This window comes from Bubalus kerabau, chromosome 16, assembly GCF_029407905.1.
Source record: "Bubalus kerabau isolate K-KA32 ecotype Philippines breed swamp buffalo chromosome 16, PCC_UOA_SB_1v2, whole genome shotgun sequence".
Classification (NCBI taxonomy): Eukaryota; Metazoa; Chordata; class Mammalia; order Artiodactyla; family Bovidae; genus Bubalus; species Bubalus kerabau.
Genome location: NC_073639.1, coordinates 17,171,229 through 17,190,792, shown reverse-complemented (window position 1 = coordinate 17,190,792; position 19,564 = coordinate 17,171,229). Strand labels below are relative to the sequence as shown.

The 19,564-nt window shown below is 43.8% G+C and overlaps 1 protein-coding gene and 2 long non-coding RNA genes across 5 annotated transcripts in view; 1 reads left to right on the top strand and 2 right to left on the bottom strand.

Annotated features, from left to right (window-relative positions):
• Window positions 1-9,498, bottom strand: part of OTUD4 (OTU deubiquitinase 4) — a 44,109-nt gene extending 34,611 nt beyond the window's left edge. Inside the window, exons 1-3 of one of the 2 annotated variants that reach the window (XM_055549784.1) lie at window positions 8,734-9,498; window positions 4,283-4,366; window positions 1,767-1,817 (exon numbers count right to left, since the gene is read on the bottom strand). In XM_055549784.1, the coding sequence (XP_055405759.1) occupies window positions 1,767-1,817; window positions 4,283-4,366; window positions 8,734-8,892 (294 nt within the window). In that variant the 5' untranslated portion in view covers window positions 8,893-9,498. Of the gene's footprint in view, window positions 1-1,766; window positions 1,818-4,282; window positions 4,367-7,234; window positions 8,680-8,733 lie in introns of those variants that run through there. The other variant, XM_055549785.1, reaches the window with a different exon arrangement.
• LOC129629664 (uncharacterized) lies at window positions 8,419-14,287 on the top strand. 2 transcript variants are annotated; one of them, XR_008703304.1, is made up of 4 exons: window positions 8,419-8,573; window positions 12,732-12,892; window positions 13,171-13,316; window positions 13,947-14,287. It is a non-coding gene; the product is annotated as an uncharacterized LOC129629664 (long non-coding RNA). The 2 variants fall into 2 exon arrangements; XR_008703305.1 differs by lacking the exon at window positions 8,419-8,573 and adding an exon at window positions 8,684-8,800.
• LOC129629665 (uncharacterized) overlaps window positions 12,498-19,564 on the bottom strand; it is a 52,845-nt gene continuing 45,778 nt past the window's right edge. Inside the window, exons 2-3 of the long non-coding RNA XR_008703306.1 lie at window positions 17,658-17,890; window positions 12,498-12,616 (exon numbers count right to left, since the gene is read on the bottom strand). This is a non-coding gene — a long non-coding RNA (uncharacterized LOC129629665). The remainder of the gene's footprint in view (window positions 12,617-17,657; window positions 17,891-19,564) is intronic.

Here is a 19,564-nt window from a genome sequence, read left to right as displayed (position 1 = left end):
TTCTCAGCCCAAGAGCCAGAACTGCTCACAAAGATCACCATAAAATGATACTGTGGGCTTTTTTCTGACTAAAAATAAATGGTCTTTGTCGTTCCCTTTATGTTCTACAAAGGAAATAAAAATCACCAGGAATAGCCGGCGAGAACTGTTAACATTCTGGTGTTTAATCTTTTCTATCTGTGACACAGGCTTCCCAGGTGGCAGAGTGGTCAAGAATCCACCTGCCAATGCAGGAGACTCAGGTTCAATCCCTGGATCAAGAAGATCCCCTGGAGAGGAGAATGGCACCCCACTCCAGTGTTCCTGACTGGGAAATCCCACGGACAGAGGAGACTCGCGGGCTGACAGTCCACAGGGTCACACAAAGCCAGATGATGACTGAAGTGACGAACAGCAGCAACTGCGGCATCATGCCTACACTTCTCAGGACACCCTTCCTACTGCAGGGACATGCCTGAGAACAGCATCATGCCTACACTTCTCAGGACACCTTTCCTACTGCAGGGACACACCTGAGAACAGCATCATGCCTACACTTCTCAGGACACCCTTCCCTACTGCAGGGACACGCCTGAGAACACCATCATGCCTACACTTCTCAGGACACCCCTCCCTACTGCAGGGACACGCCTGAGAACAGCATCATGCCTCCACTTCTCAGGACACCCTTCCCTACTGCAGGGACACGCCTGAGAACAGCATCATGCCTACACTTCTCAGGACACCCTTCCCTACTGCAGGGACACGCCTGAGAACACCATCATGCCTACACTTCTCAGGACACCCTTCCCTACTGCAGGGACACGCCTGAGAACACCATCATGCCTCCACTTCTCAGGACACCCTTCCCTACTGCAGGGACACGCCTGAGAACACCATCATGCCTACACTTCTCAGGACACCCTTCCCTACTGCAGGGACACGCCTGAGAACACCATCATGCCTACACTTCTCAGGACACCCTTCCCTACTGCAGGGACACGCCTGAGAACAGCATCCAAAGCCCAGTGACTTCTGCATCCCCAGGGCCTGGGTCTTCCTAGCCCACAACAAGCACTCAGATTAGAGTCGGGGAATGGAAGAGACCCCACACAATGATCAAACACCTTACCCCTGTTAGTATACCCTTTCCTCCCTATTTGACTCCTCTTGGCCTCTTCTTTGTTGTCATTTTAAATCTAACAGTGATTATCTCTGGGGATGAGGGAACATTCTACATGGCCTTCCGTTAACATTTGGATTTTTACACAAAGAGCATTAGTTTTCTCAGCAGGAGAGGAGAAAATAGCAAACAGAAAACTTCTCTTGATTTCCAAGTGCCTGAGAAAGTGCTGGCCGGGGGGGTCGGTGGGGGGCGCTGTCCTTCAACCCTCAACAGCCTCTTCCTACGTCTCACGCGACCACGTTAAGGGGAATGGACGCAACCTGTCTTGTCAGCTGCCTAATAAGGAAGCAGTCAAACACCGCCCTGTCCACCAAGCCCGATCCACACACCAGCACCACACTCTGGAAATCCTCGGCAGCGTCATTTCAGGTCTGTTATACTACATTTGCGGCCGTCACGCAGATCAAGAAAGCATGACTGTGCCGACTGAGGCAACGCTCACGACACGGTGCACAGCACCCGCTGTCTTCCAATTACACGGGCACCTAAAGCAGGAACTCCTCCATACACTGGAATACCAATCTCACACTGTAATGAATTTGGAATACATTATTTAATATATTAAAAAAAACCAGAAATATATTACAAGATTACTACATACCTGTGGATTTTCCAAACGTTTTAAATACTCTTCAAATGACCCTTCTATAAACTGCAAAAAGGGAAAAAGGCCTATTAGAAAGCCACCAAAAGTTAATTTCTTCACTGTGAATTACTGAATTTTTACAAAAACCTTGGTTACAACAGTAATAGTAATATATATATATACACACACACAAACACACAGAAAAAATCTAAATATGAAAATATGTACAAAATATTAAGAAAACATCATAAAGATACAGCAGAATTTAAAGGAGGAAACACTGCCGGGAACCACTTCCTGGACAGGGTCTGGAGGGTGGGCGGCACCCTGGGAGGCGGCGGCAGTGGGGAGGAATCGCCTGCACAGCAAGAGCGGCCGCGTTATGGGGTGAGCGCTCCTGCCTGTGCCAGAGCAGAGGCAGGCCCCTCAGACGGAGGGAGGGGGCGGTGCAAGGTCACGCAGGTGACACCAACAGAGAACTTACATGGTCACAGCAGCACTCAAAGACTAACTGGGCAATGGCCAATGCTTAGAAGAGAGCTGAAGACAGATGCAGGAGCTAAGAAATATCAGTTTCCTAACAGATGTCAATAGTCATTGTCTCTTAGATCAATTATACTAAAAACAAAGACAAGAACTAATAATGCTAAAGATATTTTGAAGAATCAACAATACTTTTCTAATCCAGCTTGTCTCATTGTTATTTTAACAAAAACACACAAAAAAATCTGATTTGATTCGAGCTATATGATTACATTTTTTGCTTTTCTCATAGCAGTTGCACTAATTTAATTGAGAAAGCTCTAAAAGACATTCATCTGAAACACCAGTTTCAGTTTTATTTCAATTAAAGTCTTGGTTAATTTAGCAAAGTGATATACTTAAAAACATTAAAATATACTGCTTGGTCTATAAAAATCTTTTAAATGCCCTTTTTTTAAGACAGATTAATTCTTTTATAGATGATATACTCTAATTTCCAAAAGTATCCTAAGTTTAAATACATACTTGCACTAAAACAGCCACATATTTGAAATATTCCACCAATCAGAGGCTAGTTCTCTATTAATTTATTATTTATAGAATTTAAAAAAATAAAACAACCCCACAGAACCATTCAAAGCTGCAAGAGACTTAAGTAAGCTGTGGTCTGACATAAGCCTGCATCCAACTGATTCTTCTTAATAATCAGAAAGTACTTACCTAGGCCCTGACTAAACATTTTCAACAAAAAGGCACACCCCTCTACCCTAGACAGTCTTTTCCACTTCTGGTCCATAGAAACCGGTACAGGCATTCATTGTAAAGAAAGTGAAACTTTCCCCCTCAGAACTTTCACCCTCTGATCATACCGCCTAAGACTGTAAGAGCTGAATAAATATATGCAAAGCACTTAATGCCTGCTGACACAAATGCTGGCCATTTCCACTACTGTCAACAGAGCTTTACCTTCTGGAACCAATGTTAACTAATTCACTTGTAGTTTCTTCAAATAGTTAAAGGCCACCTCTCTACCCTATTCCTCTCCACCATAATACTGTCTTATCTAGCCTCCACATTACCAGCTCTTTAAAATAAGACAAGTTTTCAAATCTTCTGATCAAGCAGGTAACTAACTCTCCTTCCTGGAATATATTACCGTTCATCTTAAAACATGGCATCCAGAAAAATGCCACCAGTAATAAAATTTTGCTTACAAATAGGAATTCCAACCCAAGAGCACCTTTAAACACTATTTATCTATTAAGTCTTAGAATTGAGTTATGTGCCAAGTGTCAATGTTCTTTTGGCAGTCAACGGGGAGAAAATACCACTAAAGATTGTCAGATGATAATTCTATGTCATAAAATCAATAACCAGTAAATCTTACAAGGCTTTCAATGTAAAGTGAAAATAGGTCACCGTGGCATCTATTTCACAGCCTACTATATACTGCTAAGAAAATTACAGTCAGTTGATAAGATATTCTGTTAAGTACTAATTAACCTACTACATTCTATTAACTACTAATCATTATTTATATAATTACAATGTTCTGATATGTGGTTCATAATGATGAACCCTGTAAATTAAAAATCTATAAATACCTCCTGATAAAATCAGAGGCTCAACATTAGCTATGCTCAGTATATTTCTTATACTCCAAGGTATGCAATTTTTTACAGTTCACAGGGGGTCACCAATCACGGAAACCTGTTAGCCTCCCTGATCGTGTCAGACAAGGCTCACTAGTAATATGCTCAGGTCCCACCCAAGTCACCCTTCCAGCCTCCACAGCTCTGTGATCCATCTGTCACAGAAACTTTCTAAATGTCTGAATAAATGAACACCACAAGATGGCCTTTAAAAAAAAAAAAATCACAGCTGACTATGGATTTGAATTTGAATTCAAAAAAGCAGTTCGTTTTTATAAGGTTTATCTTCATAACCTACAATCAGATCCAACCTGTGAAATTCCCACTAGACCACTCGAACAGCTATCATGTACCTATAAGTCAAGGCACCATTACACGTTTAAAATTATAAATCACCTCTTCAAATTTCTCCCGGTTCTCCCGAAGGTAATGAATGCAGGCCATCCTGACTTCAACGTGGCGAGACTGGGAGTGCAGCACCTGTGGAAGAAAGAGCAGCACATTCTCAATCCCTCCGTGAGAAGACGCTATGAAGCTATGACCCAGCACCTTCCTTCACACCCAATGCGACCTCACCACCAACATGTCAGTCTCCATTTCCCTTTCCGTCATTTCTAACTGCATTCACTCTCACCTCTTCCGCTAACCTGAGAGCTGACATACCACATACCAACTACAGTACTTCTTAAGCCAGAGGTCACTCGATGGAGAGCTTATTACCATTTCTCCTTTAGGTCACTGAGACCATGCCTTTGGGGAAATTTTTGTAAACTTACACTTTCCTCTCCTGGCCACCCCTCTACTATTACTTTGCTCGTCACAAAGCAGAGCTGACAGAATCCCCGCTACGCAGTGCTCCGCTTCATCCTCGGCTTGTTGGAAAAGAGAATGAAGAGGTGACATCAACAAAAAAATAAGTCTTTGAGGCTTTCTGCCTGTAATAGGGAAATTGCTTTTTCCCAGTAACTTTGAATTACTTGCCTTATGTATAAATGTAAGTCCACCATGGTTTGAGAAAAATTAAGGCACTCATTCTTAAATCCTCAGCTGTCAGGCTTACACGATTCTGGAAAGAACATCCAGGGAGCAGCACAGAGGATGCAATCGTGTCTCTGTGTGTTATCAATGGCTTATAAACGCACTCTTCTGCCCCAAATCTTAAAGCACCAACGGAAATAAGCCATACTACGAAGATGAGCCACACCCTCTCACTTTGCAGCCTCTGTTGTCTTCTGTTAAACAACTAGTTCAACCAAAGAATAACTTACTGGCATTTTGCCTCTTAATAAAAGTCTAAAGCTTTGGTTTGAAACCCTTTAACTCTTTGCGACCCCATGGACTGTAGCCTACCAGGCTCCTCTGTCCATGGGACTTTCCAGGCAATAGTCCTGGAGTAGACTGCCATTTCCTTCTCCAGGGGATCTTCCCAACCCAGGGATCGAACCCGGGTCTCCTGCATTGTAGACAGACACTTTACCATCTGAGCCACCAGGGAAGTATTTGGCCAGTCTCTAATACTTTTCCATGCTAAAAAAAAAGGAGATTAAGATTGTTTTCTACTACTAGGTGTCCCAAACTAAGGTGTTCCTGCTACCCTACAAGGTCAAAGTAGGAGGGAAAAAAACAGACATTTAAAATAACATCTCAAAACTACTATCCAGGGTTCTTGAGAATTTCTATCACTATAAAGTAGCTTTAAGAGTTACAGTTTCAACTGAGTGAGTCTCCCTTATGTTCACGGTGAGCAGAGAATTCAGAAAAAGGGAAGCTCCGGTTGCACCTGTTACAGGTCTCTCTGGATAACAGCCAAGGCTCATTTATATCCACGGAACCAAGAGGCGCAACTGCCTGGAGAGCTAGCAGGTCCCTTTACATTCAATTCAGATACTCTGACGATGCACTGAGGTTAGTGATGCATTGGTTTTCAGCATACTAGCAGGCTTTCAGCTTAACAAGTATGCGAACACTGATGTCTTTAGGAACTACAAAAAAGCATCCGTCCTTATATACTCTAAGCCTCCAGTACTGGAAGGACTATCCATCCAAATGCAAAAACCACCACCACACAATTTTTTTGCCCATTCGACAAATGACATTTAGTAACATTTCCTTCACAGAAGCTATGCTAGATGCTATTATTAATAAACATATTAGTCTGAGTAAACCAGTGTCATCTGATAGGGCATTTCTGCCATTAGCAGAGTGAAGCTAGTCTTATAGCCATTTACCTAGCAACAGGTGGCAGACATAAGTGAATAAAGCTTATGATTTTACATCAAACACAATGACAGGCATGTTTTTTCTCCTTTAACAAACATTTCATTAGCACATGAAATCTGAACCCGTTACTCAGAAGCAAAATTCTCAGTGCAAGGTGCCCAGGGTGCTGGGGCTTTATAGAGCAAAGGAATGTCAAGAGAAAGGAGGCTAAATCACAACTGTTGAAAAGCAAGTTCAAGGGCACTCAGGAAGAATTCAAATGGTATGACAAATATCTTTGGAAATTATTATATACATGAAAATAACCTAGAAATAGGAGGCTTTCCAATCTTAGGGCAGACAGAGATAATAAACACAGAGAAAGGCTGACACACTCTGCTTCACCAAGCCCTCTAAGAGGGCCCTATTTTTAGCTCCAGGGCCACTGAGCTGATTCAGGTCAGGCCTCCTGCAGGCCCTAGGCCAGAAGCGTAAAAAGGGAAGGGGTTATTTAAATCAGGTAATTTGGAGGGGAAGACTCTGGCTAAATCAAGTCTTTCCCCCTACATTTCTCCCGCCAAAGGCTGCCATTTAGATCACTTACTGCGACTCCCTGGTAGAAATGGTAGTTATTCTAATATTACTGGAGAAATTGTTGGCAAAAAGTAAATCCTTTGTGCACACCGTTAAAGAGTAGCCTGAGGATGCCGTTACTTCCCTCCACACCACCAACACACACGCCACCTTTGGCCATGAAGGCTATACCTGTGGTCCATGCCTACGGAAGAACCGAGTTTGCCCCAAGAGTCACTGTGGCAAACTTTCTATAAGCTCAGTATACTAAAAGTCAGCCTCCCATAAGTGGAAGGGACATTCCCTCATGCCTAATTTAAATCCCATCACAGTGAGATGTAATAAAATGCATTAACTACTGTTAGCAATGAGCTCTTAGTGTAACCAGCTAGCTATTATTGTTCATTTCTACTTAAAAAGAGAGTCTATACAATCAAGTTTGCCAATTATCTATGGTATGTAGTTCTAAAACCAGCCACACCTTTCTGCTTCAATATAAACTATGATGTGGATAATCCAACTCCAAACAAGCACCATACTTCTCGTATTTCTATTTGCTTCCACCTCTTTCCTTACCAAACTCTTGCTAGAGCCAATAATATGTTTCAATAGGGATTGAATTCACTTCCACATCTTCCCTCTGCTTCTGGAGGTGATGAGGAGACTCAGGAGGCTGAGGCGGACGAAGCAGGACAGATGGTGATCCGGAAAACTCACGAATGGGATAGACTGTTTACCTACTAATAGTAAAGACTGGGATCTGTTTGTATGAACATCTCCCAAAGCAACATTAGAACATCTTTAAAAATTCTAAAAATAAGAGAAATCGATTGAACTGGAAAAGACACAGCTCAGTTTGGGGAGCTTTGCGAAGAATGTTTGAATGACAATGCCAGCCACAAAATGCAAAGGTTTGGACCAGCTACACCAATTTCTTGTTTCCAAAAAAAAAAAAAAGATCTTATGCTGCTGATGTGAAAAACTAGGACCTTTGGAAAATAAGTGGCTGGTCTTTGGACTTTGAAAAAAACAAGAATAGACTGGTCTATAGATGTTTAGGAAAACATTTACTCACAATAAGAAATTTCAAAAGCTATTTAGCATTAAAAAAGGTGAGAGAAAGACAAACAGAAAAACTCCAAAGGCAGGCAGGAGAGGGAAGGAGTAGATCTTAGGCCAAAGGGAAGCAGACTGGGAACGGTAGGAAATACCCATCAGGACAGTAATGTGAAACGTATGTCCAACTAATTCAACAGCTATTTTTCAATACAGGATGGATCTGGGTGGCTGCACACCTACCGACTACAGTGTTACATAATAGGGAATAAGCTCTCTTACCAAAAAAAATAAATCAGAAACATCCTCCCAAGAACTGTATTACAAAGTGCTTTTAATCAGTAAGGGGGAAGAATTCGGCCAAGGACCTAAAGGACCCCAGATACAGTCTTCCTTCCCACTACCAACTTTAAAACACTTTTTCTAAGTCAATTTTTTTTTTTAGCTCACCTACAGTGCCTTGCAGGACATTAAAATAAGGTGAAATCTACTCAAAGACAATTCTGTGCAAACATTCTACATTTTCTAAAGTCTGGTTTTCCCAAACTGCACATTTCCCCCACTCCTGACTCAGGCGGACATCCGCGGGCTTGGCTTCCCCACGCTCCAAAGTCCAGTAACAGGGGGGAAAAAAAAGTCATGATCCCACGAGTCGAGTCTGGTGCACCACCTCCTCTAGTAAACATTCTGCGTACTGGTGTGAACGCTGTGCTTGTAAAGCCAAAAGGGGAGGCGAAAAACAGCATTTCGCCAAGTTCCCACCCCTCCAGCAAGGGTGCAGACTCTCCGGCAGGCCTCACGGGCTAGCTTCAACTCATTACCTCTTCGCCAGGAGGGACGACACCCAGATCATTTACAGGTTTTTAAGTTTCGATTCGGAGCTCCCAGTCCCAGGGCAGCGTCCGGTTCCGGGGCGACAATGGGCCGCTGTGACGCCTGCGGGGCCACGCGCAGCCCGGGTTGGGGGGGAAGAGGGACAGCCCGCCCGCCGCTTCCCACCCGGGCCCCCGCCCCGTTACCTGCTCCGCCACGGCTCGGAACAAGCACGACCCATCCTTGGCGACCAGTTTCCGATACAAGCCCAAGGTCCGCAGATAGGCGTCCATGGGCGTCGCGTCCTCGCGGGGCGCCGCGCCGCCCCGGTCGCCGCCGTCGGGGGCGCCGACGGCCGCCTCCATGTTGCCGGTCGCGCAGCAGGCCCGGCGCGGCGCGGGCTAGCCCCACATGGCCGCGCCGCCGGCTCCTGGACGCCCCGGCCGGGGGCGGGCAGCGGCTGGGGCTCGGGCTCGGGCTCGGGCTCGGGCTCGCGCTGGGCGGGCGGCGGCAGGCGGCGGCGGCCCGAGGCGGCGGTCCGCGCGCATAGGGAGCCCTGCCTAGTGCATGGCCGGGCGCACGCGGCCGCCTCCCGCGGGGCCACGCGCCCGGGGGAAACGAGGCGGGGAATTCACCAAAACCCGCAAGCGAGCAGTCACTTGACGCGGGCCTCGCCGCCCGGCTCAGCCACTGGGGCCCCGGGGTCCCGCCCCCCCCACACACACAAGTTTCCTCGCCAGACCCGGCGGAAGCGAGGAAACCCCCGCAACCCGAGCGCGCCGGCCGAGACTCTTGGTGAAAGCGAGGCCTGCGGGCCCCACACCGGGAGCCGAAGAAGCCGAGAGAGAAAGGCGCGGCCTGATCGTCTCCCCACCTCGCAGGAGGGCGCCGGAGGGGCGGGGAGTGGGCGGGGGCGCCCGGCGGGAGGGCAGCACCCTCGCAGCCCAGAATGTGTTTTCGCTTTCGGCCCCGACCGCGGAGAGGACGGCGGGAGGTGTAGTTTGGGCAGCGGCAGGAAGTCGGCCTGCGGCGGGCGGGGACGCGCGGCCGGCCTACCCGGTGAGGGGAGGCGCCCGGGAGGCGCGCGGACTACAAGTCCCTACAGCACGGTCGCCGCCGCCGCCACCCGGAGCGGGCTTCACGCTTCCCGGGCACCGCGCGTCCTCCAGCAGGCCGAGGGTCTCCGCCTGCAGATGCGCGGAGACCTGCGCGCGCCGCCCCGCCCGGCCGCCCGCCCTCTGCGCCGCGGGCCTGCGGGATGTGCGCGCACCCTGCGTGCGTGGAGTTGCCAGGGACACGGAGGCCGCTGGGTCGGCCCTTTGTGTATTTCCAAACAGAGGGCGCACCTGTCTGCTCCCCTCCCCCACCCCCGCCCGCCCCGGCCTCTTCCCCTGACGTTTCCATGGAGGTGGCTTTAACGGCTTAAGCAGAAAATAGACCTAATTGGCGAAGGCTCCTGGAACTCGCATCGTGCGGGGCGATACAGGCTGTCCATAAATCAGCCGTGGACTGCTGATTCCTATTCGAGACTAGAAGTACAGCTCTGGCGGTATATAGCAAGATGATGTCTTTGCCACAGACATTTTGGTTCACCCTGCCACTACAGCTGCCCACCCCAGCACAAAGGGGTGTCGCTAGTCGGAAAAACTTAAGATTTTTTTCCCCCCTTTTTAAAAACCATCTTGTAATTGTTTGATAGCGTGCTGGACGTGCCCTGGGTTCCAGCGGTGTTTGCTGGAGGATTCCTGTTCAACTTCCCACCCTGCGAAGTTGAATGACAGTGTATGCCTTTAGAACCTAGAATTTATCCAGCTTGTTTTTGTGACACCAGAATTTTATTTTTATTCAAGTACAACAGCATCTGGTATCCCAGTCTTTTAAATACACGATTAATCATAAAATCTACTCTTGAAGCCATGGTGCGGCAGGGTGGGGCTGGGGAGGCTGAAGAGTTAGTTACTGTAGATTTAGACATGTGGTCAAACAGACTCTTTGGAATGGGGGGCAAGGCAGGCCAGATGGTGAGAGTCCAGTGCAAATTACTGAAAATTCTATTTGAGAAATCTGTTTTCAGTACTTGGTGCAAACAATGACTCGTGTGTTCACTCTCCTTGGAACGTTTAGATTTGATTTCTTAAGGTTTAAAGATTCAAATATCCAATGGTGCTGTTTTTAGAGAAAGCAAAAAAAGGATTCTGACCTAAATGAATTTTCTTGTCCCACTATTGAATTTTGTACATTTTGTAGAGAAATACACTTCAGAATCCCTTTTAGAAAAATCTAGTTTCAAGTCAAACCTGTTGCTTTTCCTTCTTCAAAAATATATAATTTAAAATATATGATTGCACTCTCATTCCACTCAAAAAGAACTGCCCAGTTTTGCCACTACTTACAATATGGCATTTTCTTTTTATAAATATGACTTGCCTTTTAAACCCACAGAGGAATGGAAAGCAAAGTAATATCTAAACAATAGCTTAAATATCGAATTCTTAAAATGAGTAGATTCTGTAGTATTAATAAGCAACAGACTTTCATATATGCCAAAAGAAAATCATGCCTTTCCTAACATTTATGTAATTTAGAAATAAGAGTTCTGAAGCTCATCTCCAAATCAATAGGTATTTGGAAAATCTACTGTGTCTAGCATGCTAGACAACTGCATTGCTAATTATCTTGAGAACATATTAGAAACATATTTCCAGGGGCCTCACGTTTGAAAATTTATCAAGCCTTATTTTGTAATTGAAATGTTAATGACTACATTGTTCGTGATTACATTAATTTTTAGAAGTCATTAAAAAGCTTTGCTCACCTTTTATATGTGCAATAATTCCATTTTGAGTGGCTAATACTGTTTCAAGCATATTTTCTATCTTAAGCTTTATCTATATTTTAATCTTATTTGAATGCGCTTACATACATACATTTTTTTTAATGGAATATCACTATTTTTTAAAGCCCCCAGATTCCTTTGAAACACTTTGAAAAGGAAACCAAATACATCATTAACACTACCATGTCTTTATTTTCCATTACAAAAATGTAATTCACTCACAATTGTACAAATGAATACGATCATTTAAACAAGTACTCTAGTTGACACTACAGTTGACTTACAGTATTTTTTAAACGAATCATTAAATACTAAGAAAACAGAGGCTCTAATCAGAATTCATCACCATTCTATGTAATCTTATAAAAATGTGGTTTGTTATCAGAGTACTAGAAGACTAACACATTTCCAGTCATCTCTACACTTGATGTCCTGACAAAATTACTTATTATCCTCATTCCTGCTAAATGAGTGCAGATCAGCCTCACTCTAAACTGCCTGCTTCTGCTTCCAAAATTAGAAGTAAAACACCTGTTGTATCTGACCAGGGGCCTGTTTAAGGAAATCCTTTAGGTATTTTGAGACCTGATCCAACGCAGACCCTCTGTATGCCAAATCCCCAAATATAGCTCCCCGTTTAGACAACATTAAAGGATCCTATGACTTTAAACTGAACCAATGCTTATAGAAATTCACTTGCTAACCTTAACCTCTGAAAGTTTTCAAAAAACTACATCTGACTGACCATGTTCGCTCTGAGGAAGCCGTTTCTGATCAGCAAAAGTGAAGAGCAGACATTTTAATCAAATATAATCTGAAGGATTCAACGCTCCTGAGAAGTTAATGAAATTAGTCATCCCAGGCAAATGTGTCAACTGTTTTTCTTGTACACAGTTAAATACCTCACATCTGCTTGCTCTGACAAACTTTGGAGCTAATAATCAGTTTTGTTTTAAAAATGATAGATTTTCTGCAGCTTTTTTTCCAATAAAAAGTTAGGTGTTATGGTGGTGGTGTTTAGTCACTCAGTTGTGTCCAACTCTGCGACCCCATAGACTGTAGCCCACCAGGCTCCTTTGTCCATGGTATTTCCCAGGTAAGAATGCTTCAGTCGGTTGACATTTCCTTCTCCAAGTAGGCATTCTCCAGTATTCATTTACCGTAGGCATTCTCAAAGATGGCCCCCAGTGATTCCTGTCTCCTGGTATTCACTCTCCTGTGTAGTTGCCGCCACTTTATAGCAGGATTGGTCTCTGTGATCAATAGAATAGAGCAAATTGTACAAATTTAATATATTGCTGCTGAGATCAGGTTATAAGAGATGTTTTTGGTTGTTCTCTTACATTTCCTCTTTTGTGGGTGACTCAGTCTAGCGAAAGCTGGTTGCTATGGGGAAAACTTAGACGTCTCCTCGTGGGGAAATGGAGTCTCAGCCAACAGCCACGTAAGTCAGCTTTGAAGTGAGTCCTCCAACCCAATCAAGCTTTCAGATGACTGCAACTCCATGAGAAACCCCTCATCCAGCCAAGGTCTGAGATTATTTTTTTCTTTGAATTCAACCCCCGCGCCCCCCCCCCCCCCACCCCTACCAAGGATGCAGCCCAAGCCCTGCCAGTGAAAGGCACAGAGCCCTAACCACTGGGCCAACCGGGGAATTCCCCAGGGCTGAGCTGCTTAATTCTAAGATTCTTGATCTCACAAGCTATGTGAGTTGATGCTTTTTTCTTGTGTTAAGCTCCTAAACGTTGGAATAAGATTCCAAAAGTAAATAAGACAAACATAACACTCCATTGTTTCTCTTTCCTAGGTGTGTATGTCACTTCAGTTGTGACCCCATGGACTGTAGCTCGCCGGGCTCCTCTGTTCATGGGATTTCCCAGCAAGAATCCTGGAATGGGTTGCCATTCCCTTCTCCAAGAGATCTTCCCAACCCAGGGGTCAAACACATTGCAGGTAGATTCTTTACCCACTGAGCCACCTGGGAAGCCCCTTTACTAGGTAGACATAGAATATATGTCAATAATGCATGAAAATAATCACTAATTTAATATCTTCTGTGCTAAGCAAAGTTGCCAGTAAACAGATTTTTTTTTTAATTCATAAAATCCTTTACAAAATACAAAATCTTAAGAAGGTCTGAGCTTTATTGCCACATAACATTTTGGTTTGTTTTCTATAAAAAATCAAGTAATTAAATCCTACAAAAAACCTGTTTTCAAAGAAAGAACTATTTCTCTCAGACTCTATGTGCTAGACTACTAACTGTCCTCCAGTTTACACTTTATTGCTCCTGAATATTACCTGCATGGTCATGCACACATTTCCTACCTTGGAATTAAATGTGACTAAGTCACTAATGTAGGCCAGTGAGATGCGAACAGAATTGATGAGTTTAACTTTCAGTCTATTTGTGTTAGTTGCTCAGTCATGTCTGAGCATGTTTGTGACCCCATGTATTTGTAGCCTGCCAGGCTCCTCTGTCCATGGGATTCTCTAGGCAAGAATACCGGAGTGGGTAGCCATTCGCTTCTCCGGGGTTATTTTCCTGACCCAGGGACTGAACTCTGGTCTTCTGCATTGCAGGCAGATTCTTTACCATCTGAGCCACCAGCGAAGCCCTTAACTTCTAGTTCATTTCCTTAAAGATGAAGCCTCCTGCCCTCGACAGTCTTTCCTGCTTTCCTTCTGCTCATTTGAAAACATGGTTGAAACAAAGCCAATACTAGCTACAAAGACAATACTCTAAGAGAACAGATGAAGAAGTTGAAAGAAAACAGAGTCCCTCAATGCTTCAATGCCGGAAGGCATGGACTGTTTTATGAGAGAAAAATAAACTTACTTAACCAAGCATTTTTCGTTGTTGTTCTTGTTACAACTACTTAGTCTATGTATCATGGCATATTTTTCTTTCAATATTAAATAAAGGTGAGTGAAAGTTGCTTAGTCGTGTCCAGCTCTTTGTGACCCCATGGACTATACAGTTCATGGAATTCTCCAGGCCAGAATACGGGAGTGGGTAGCCTTTTCTTCTCCAGGGGATCTTCCCAACCCAGGGATCGAACCCAGGTTTCCCATATTGCAGGCGATTCTTTACCAGCTGAACCACCAGGGAAGCCCAAGAATACTGGAGTGGGTAGCCTATCCCTTCTCCAGTGAATCTTCCTGACCCAGGAATTGAACCCAAGGTCTCCTGCATTGCAGGCAGATTCTTTACCAGCTGAGCTATTTGGGGCCAAATAGAATTTAATTTACAAGAGTTACTTCCTTAGTTGCACAGAACATATTTTTTTCCCTAGAAAGTTCGAAATTTTTTCTTTTTCTGAAAATTTGGGAATCCCAAATGTTAAAGGACTTCCAAAAAGGTTTTCTGATGTTATTTCTTCATCACCAATCTACATTCGCCTTCAGCTGCCATGTTGCCACTGTTGGCTACCTCATCATTGTGAAACGGAATGAACTGAGTCAGTTCTAAACCCCAGAGCTCAGACTGTAGTCCTGACACCCTATTCCCAGTGTGATTGGAGGAGTCGAACTATGGTTTAGTTTCTCTCAGCAGCTGTCACTTCCTTATGAGGTCAGCACATTGCTATGCTCAAGTTGGAAAGACAAAAAACCTCACAATAGACTGAGGCTCTTGTACAAACAGCTAGTCAGAGTCCACCATCTCTGTAAATAAACCCCACCTATTTTCAGGCTTTTACCTCTAACTCATCTCATAGCGTGCGCGCTTAGTCGTGTCTGACTCTTGGTGACTCCACGGACAGTAGCTGCCAGGCTCCTCTGTCCACGGGATTCTCTAAGCAAGGATACTGGAATGGGTTGCCATGCCCTCCTCCAGGGGATCTTCCCCACCCAGGGATCATACTTGTGTCTCTTGTGTCTCCTGAATTGGCAGGTGGATTCTTCACCACTGCACCACCTGGGAAGGCCCTCCTTTCACTACCACTTCTCAATTCTCACTCTGACCCAAGCAAATTTACAAAGTCACCTTACAAGGAATTTACTATATTTCCCCAGTGTGGGATTGTAAACTCTTTGTAGGCTTGCAGAATTTATGATTATTTTGTATTTCCCATGTGTCTAAGAGTGTATTCGCTTTTATATATTCAGATCAGCAGTTTAAGGAATAGTCATTAAATATTTTCCTGTGTTTCCAATAAATCTCTCAGTGAGAAAAACATTTTAAATGAAAGTGTAGGGATTTCTTTGGTGGTCCAGTGGTTCCATGCTCCCAATGCAGAGGGTTTGGGTTCAATCCCTGGTCAGGGAACTAGATCGCACATGCCACAACTAAAAATCACACATGCCGCAATGAAGATCAAAGATCCCGAGCGCCTCAATTAAGGTGGGTACAGCCAAATAAATAAATAAATTTTTTTAAAGAAAAGAAAATGTGTAATTCTTGAACCTGTAGTTGAGACCTAAGTATTTTGCCAAGACTGTGTGTCTAGTTGTACATATTTTTCTTTATAAACAAAGAATTGAAGATAATCTAAATGTTAATAGAAAACTGACTACATTTTAATATGCACAATTAGAATACTATCGAGCCTCTTAACTATGTGTGTGGATCTATGTGTTGATCACAATCACCCAGAGAAATTCTGAAAAACAACAGATCAATGGCATTAAAGGGAGAGTTAGTTAGTTAGGTCAGTCGCTCAGTCATGTCCAACTCTTTGCGACCCCATGAATCGCAGCACTCCAGGCCTCCCTGTCCGTCACCAACTCCCAGAGCTCGCTCAGACTCACATCCATTGAGTCAGTGATGCCATCCAGCCATCTCATCCTCTGTCGTCCCCTTCTCCTCCTGCCCCCAATCCCTCCCATCATCAGAGTCTTTTCCAATGAGTCAACTCTTTGCATGAGGTGCCCAAAGTACTGGAGTTTCAGCTTCAACATTAGTCCTTCCAAAGAAATCCCAGGGTTGATCTCCTTCAGAATGGACTGGTTGGATCTCCTTGCAGTCCAAGGCACTCTCAGGAGTCTTCTCCAACACCATGGTTCAAAAACATCAATTCCTCGGCGCTCAGCTTTCTTTATAGTCCAACTCTCACATCCATACATTACCACTGGAAAAACCATAGCCTTGACTAGACGGACCTTTGTTGGCAAAGTAATGTCTCTGCTTTTGAATATGCTATCTAGGTTGGTCATAACTTTCCTTCCAAGGAGTAAGCGTCTTTTAATTTCATGACTGCAGTCAACATTCAGAAAATAAAGATCATGGCATCTGGTTCCATCACTTCATGGGAAATAGATGGGGAAACAGTGGAAACAGTGTCAGACTTTATTAAAGGGAGAAGATGGGGATAAAGACTGGGTCATGGAGATAATTATTGTTGAAATTAAGCAATGTGTGTATGGGTGTTCATTATACTATTCCTTCCACTCTGTACATGTTTGAAATGTTCTATAATAAAAAATGGTTAGGGACTTTCCTAGTGGTCCAGTAGCTAAGACTCCCACTCGTAGTGCAGGGGGCCTGGGTTCAATCCCTGGTCAGGAAACAAGATCCCACGTGCTACAATGAAGATTGAAGATTCTGCACGCCACAACTAGAACTAGCCCAGCCAAATAAGTACATTTTTTAAAAGGTTAATTTTGTGAATCCTACTCCAGGTTTCTTGAATCAGAATAGCAACAGATAGGACAGAGGAATCTATGTTTTATGAATTTCCCCAGGTGATTCTGAAGATCATCCAGCATATCTGGGAACATCTGAAAATTCGGATGGCAGGAGAGAGGCAGTGCCTACTACACATGAAAAAGGAAATTATGGATCTTTAAATTAACGAGAGGAGGAAACAGACAACTGACCTGTATTCAAGCCCATAATCCCTGTTCTAAATCACCACAAAAAAATTCTTAAAGATTCCAATCTTTAGGTTGTACTGCCTATTTATGTAGATAAGTACACCTCAGAGATATTGCTGGTTTGCTTCCAGACCTTTAGCATAAAGTAAGTCACAGGAATTTTTTTGGCCTGGAAAATCCCATGGATGGAGGAGCCTGGTAGGCTGCAGTCCATGGGGTCGCGACTGAGCGACTTCACTTTCATTTTCCACTTTCATGCATCGGAGAAGGAAATGGCAACCCACTCCAGTATTCTTGCCTGGAGAATCCCAGGGACGGGGGAGCCTGGTGGGCTGCCGTCTATGGGGTCGCACAGAGTCGGAGACGACTGAAGCGACTTAGCAGCAGCAGCAGGGCATATAAAAGTTATGCTTATACGATACAGTAGTTTATCACATGTGCAATAGCATTATGTCTAAAAAAATTCAATGTATGTACCTTAGTTTAAAAATACTTTATTGCTAAAAACTGTTAACCATCATCTGAGCCTTCGGTCAGTTGTAATCTTTCTTGCTGGAGGGCCATGTCTCAGAAATGTTTGCAATATTGTGAGAATTGTGAAAATGTGACCCGGAGACATGAAGTAAGCAATCATTCTTGGAAAAATGATGCCAAAAAACTTGTTCAACATAGGATTGCCATGAATTTTCGATTTGTAAGAAACACAGTATCTGTAAAATGCAATAAAGGAAAATACAATAAAATGAGGTATGCCTATCACACCATGAGACAAAGACACAGAAAAATAAAATTGTATTGCTAAAAATTATTACAACATAAAAATACCAATATTTTAAAATTAAAGTTATAATAAGGAATTGTTAATAAAAATACAAAAGTGTACCATCATAATTAAAACTAACAAAGATATGGAACACACTACTGCAAAAAGCAGTGTAAAAGTTAAATCATTTTAATAGCTTTCTTGAGAATTCAGATCACACAATAAAAATATATATATTTAAAGTATACAATTTAAGAAGCCTTGATATATGTCTCTGTCTATGAAATCATCACCAAAATCCAGATAATGCACATACCCATGACCCCACTGAGTTTCCTGTCCCCCTATGTAATCCGTTTGACCCATCCTTCCCCCATCCTCAGCTCTCCATACTCCGTTTTCTGTCACTGCCTTAGTTTGCTGAAAGTGAAAAGTTAAAGTGTTAGTCACTCAGGCCTTTCAGACTCTTGGCGACCCCATTAGCCCACCAAGCTTCTCTGTCCATGGAATTCTCCAGGCAAGAATGCTGGAGTAGCCATTCCCTTCTCCAAGGAATCTTCCCAACCCAGGGATTGAACCCCAGTTTCCTGCTTTGCAAGCAGATTTTCTAGGACTGTATAATAAAATACCACAGACGGGATGACTTAATACAGGTTTTCTCAGGTGGTGCTAGTGGTAAAGAATCCACCTACCAATACAAGTTAGACACAAGAGATGCAGGTTCAATCCCTGAGTGGGAAAGATCCCCTGGAGCAGGGCATGGCAACCCACTCCAGTATTCCTGCTTGGAGAATCCCATGCACAGAGGAGCCTGGCAGGCTGCACTCCACAGGGTCTCACAGAGTCAGACATGACTGAAGCAACTTAGCACACACACAGCTGACTTAACAGAAATTTATTTTAGCACAATTCTGAAGGGTAGAAGTTTGAGATCAAAGTGTTCTCAGAGTTGATTTGAGTACTGTTTCCTCAGCTTGTAGATGGAAATATTTTCCACAAGACTTCACATGATTTTTTTCTTTGCATCCATCTGACTAAAAATGTCCTCTTAAAAGGATGCCAGGTAGATTGGATTAGAGCTAATTCAAATGGTCTCATTTTAACTGGAGTCGCAAAGAATTGACTCGACTGAGAGACTGAACAACAACAACCCCTTTAAAGTACTGAAAGTGTTAGTCTCTCAGTCATGTCTGACTTTTTGCAGCTGCACAGACTATGGTGACCCCACAGACTGCAGCCCAGCAGGCTCCCCTGCCTGTGGGCTTCTCCAGGCAAGAACACTGGAGTGAGTTGCCATTCCCTTCTCCAGGGGATCTTCCCAACCCAAGGATCAAACCTGGGGTCTCCTGCATTGCAGGCAGACCATCTGAGCCACCAGGGAAACTCAAAATACTATCTCCTTAAATAGTTATATCCTGAGGTACTGAGTGTTAGAACTTCAACAGGTAAGTTTTGGGGCGTTTCTACAATTTTATATGAATTAAACTCTTTCAAAATGAACCCTCTTTTTGCCTGACTTCATTTGTGGGGCAAATTCATCATGAGATTGATCCATTCATGTATCAGTAGTTCATTTCTTTTCATTAATGAGTAATATTCCATTCTCTGGACACACTACACA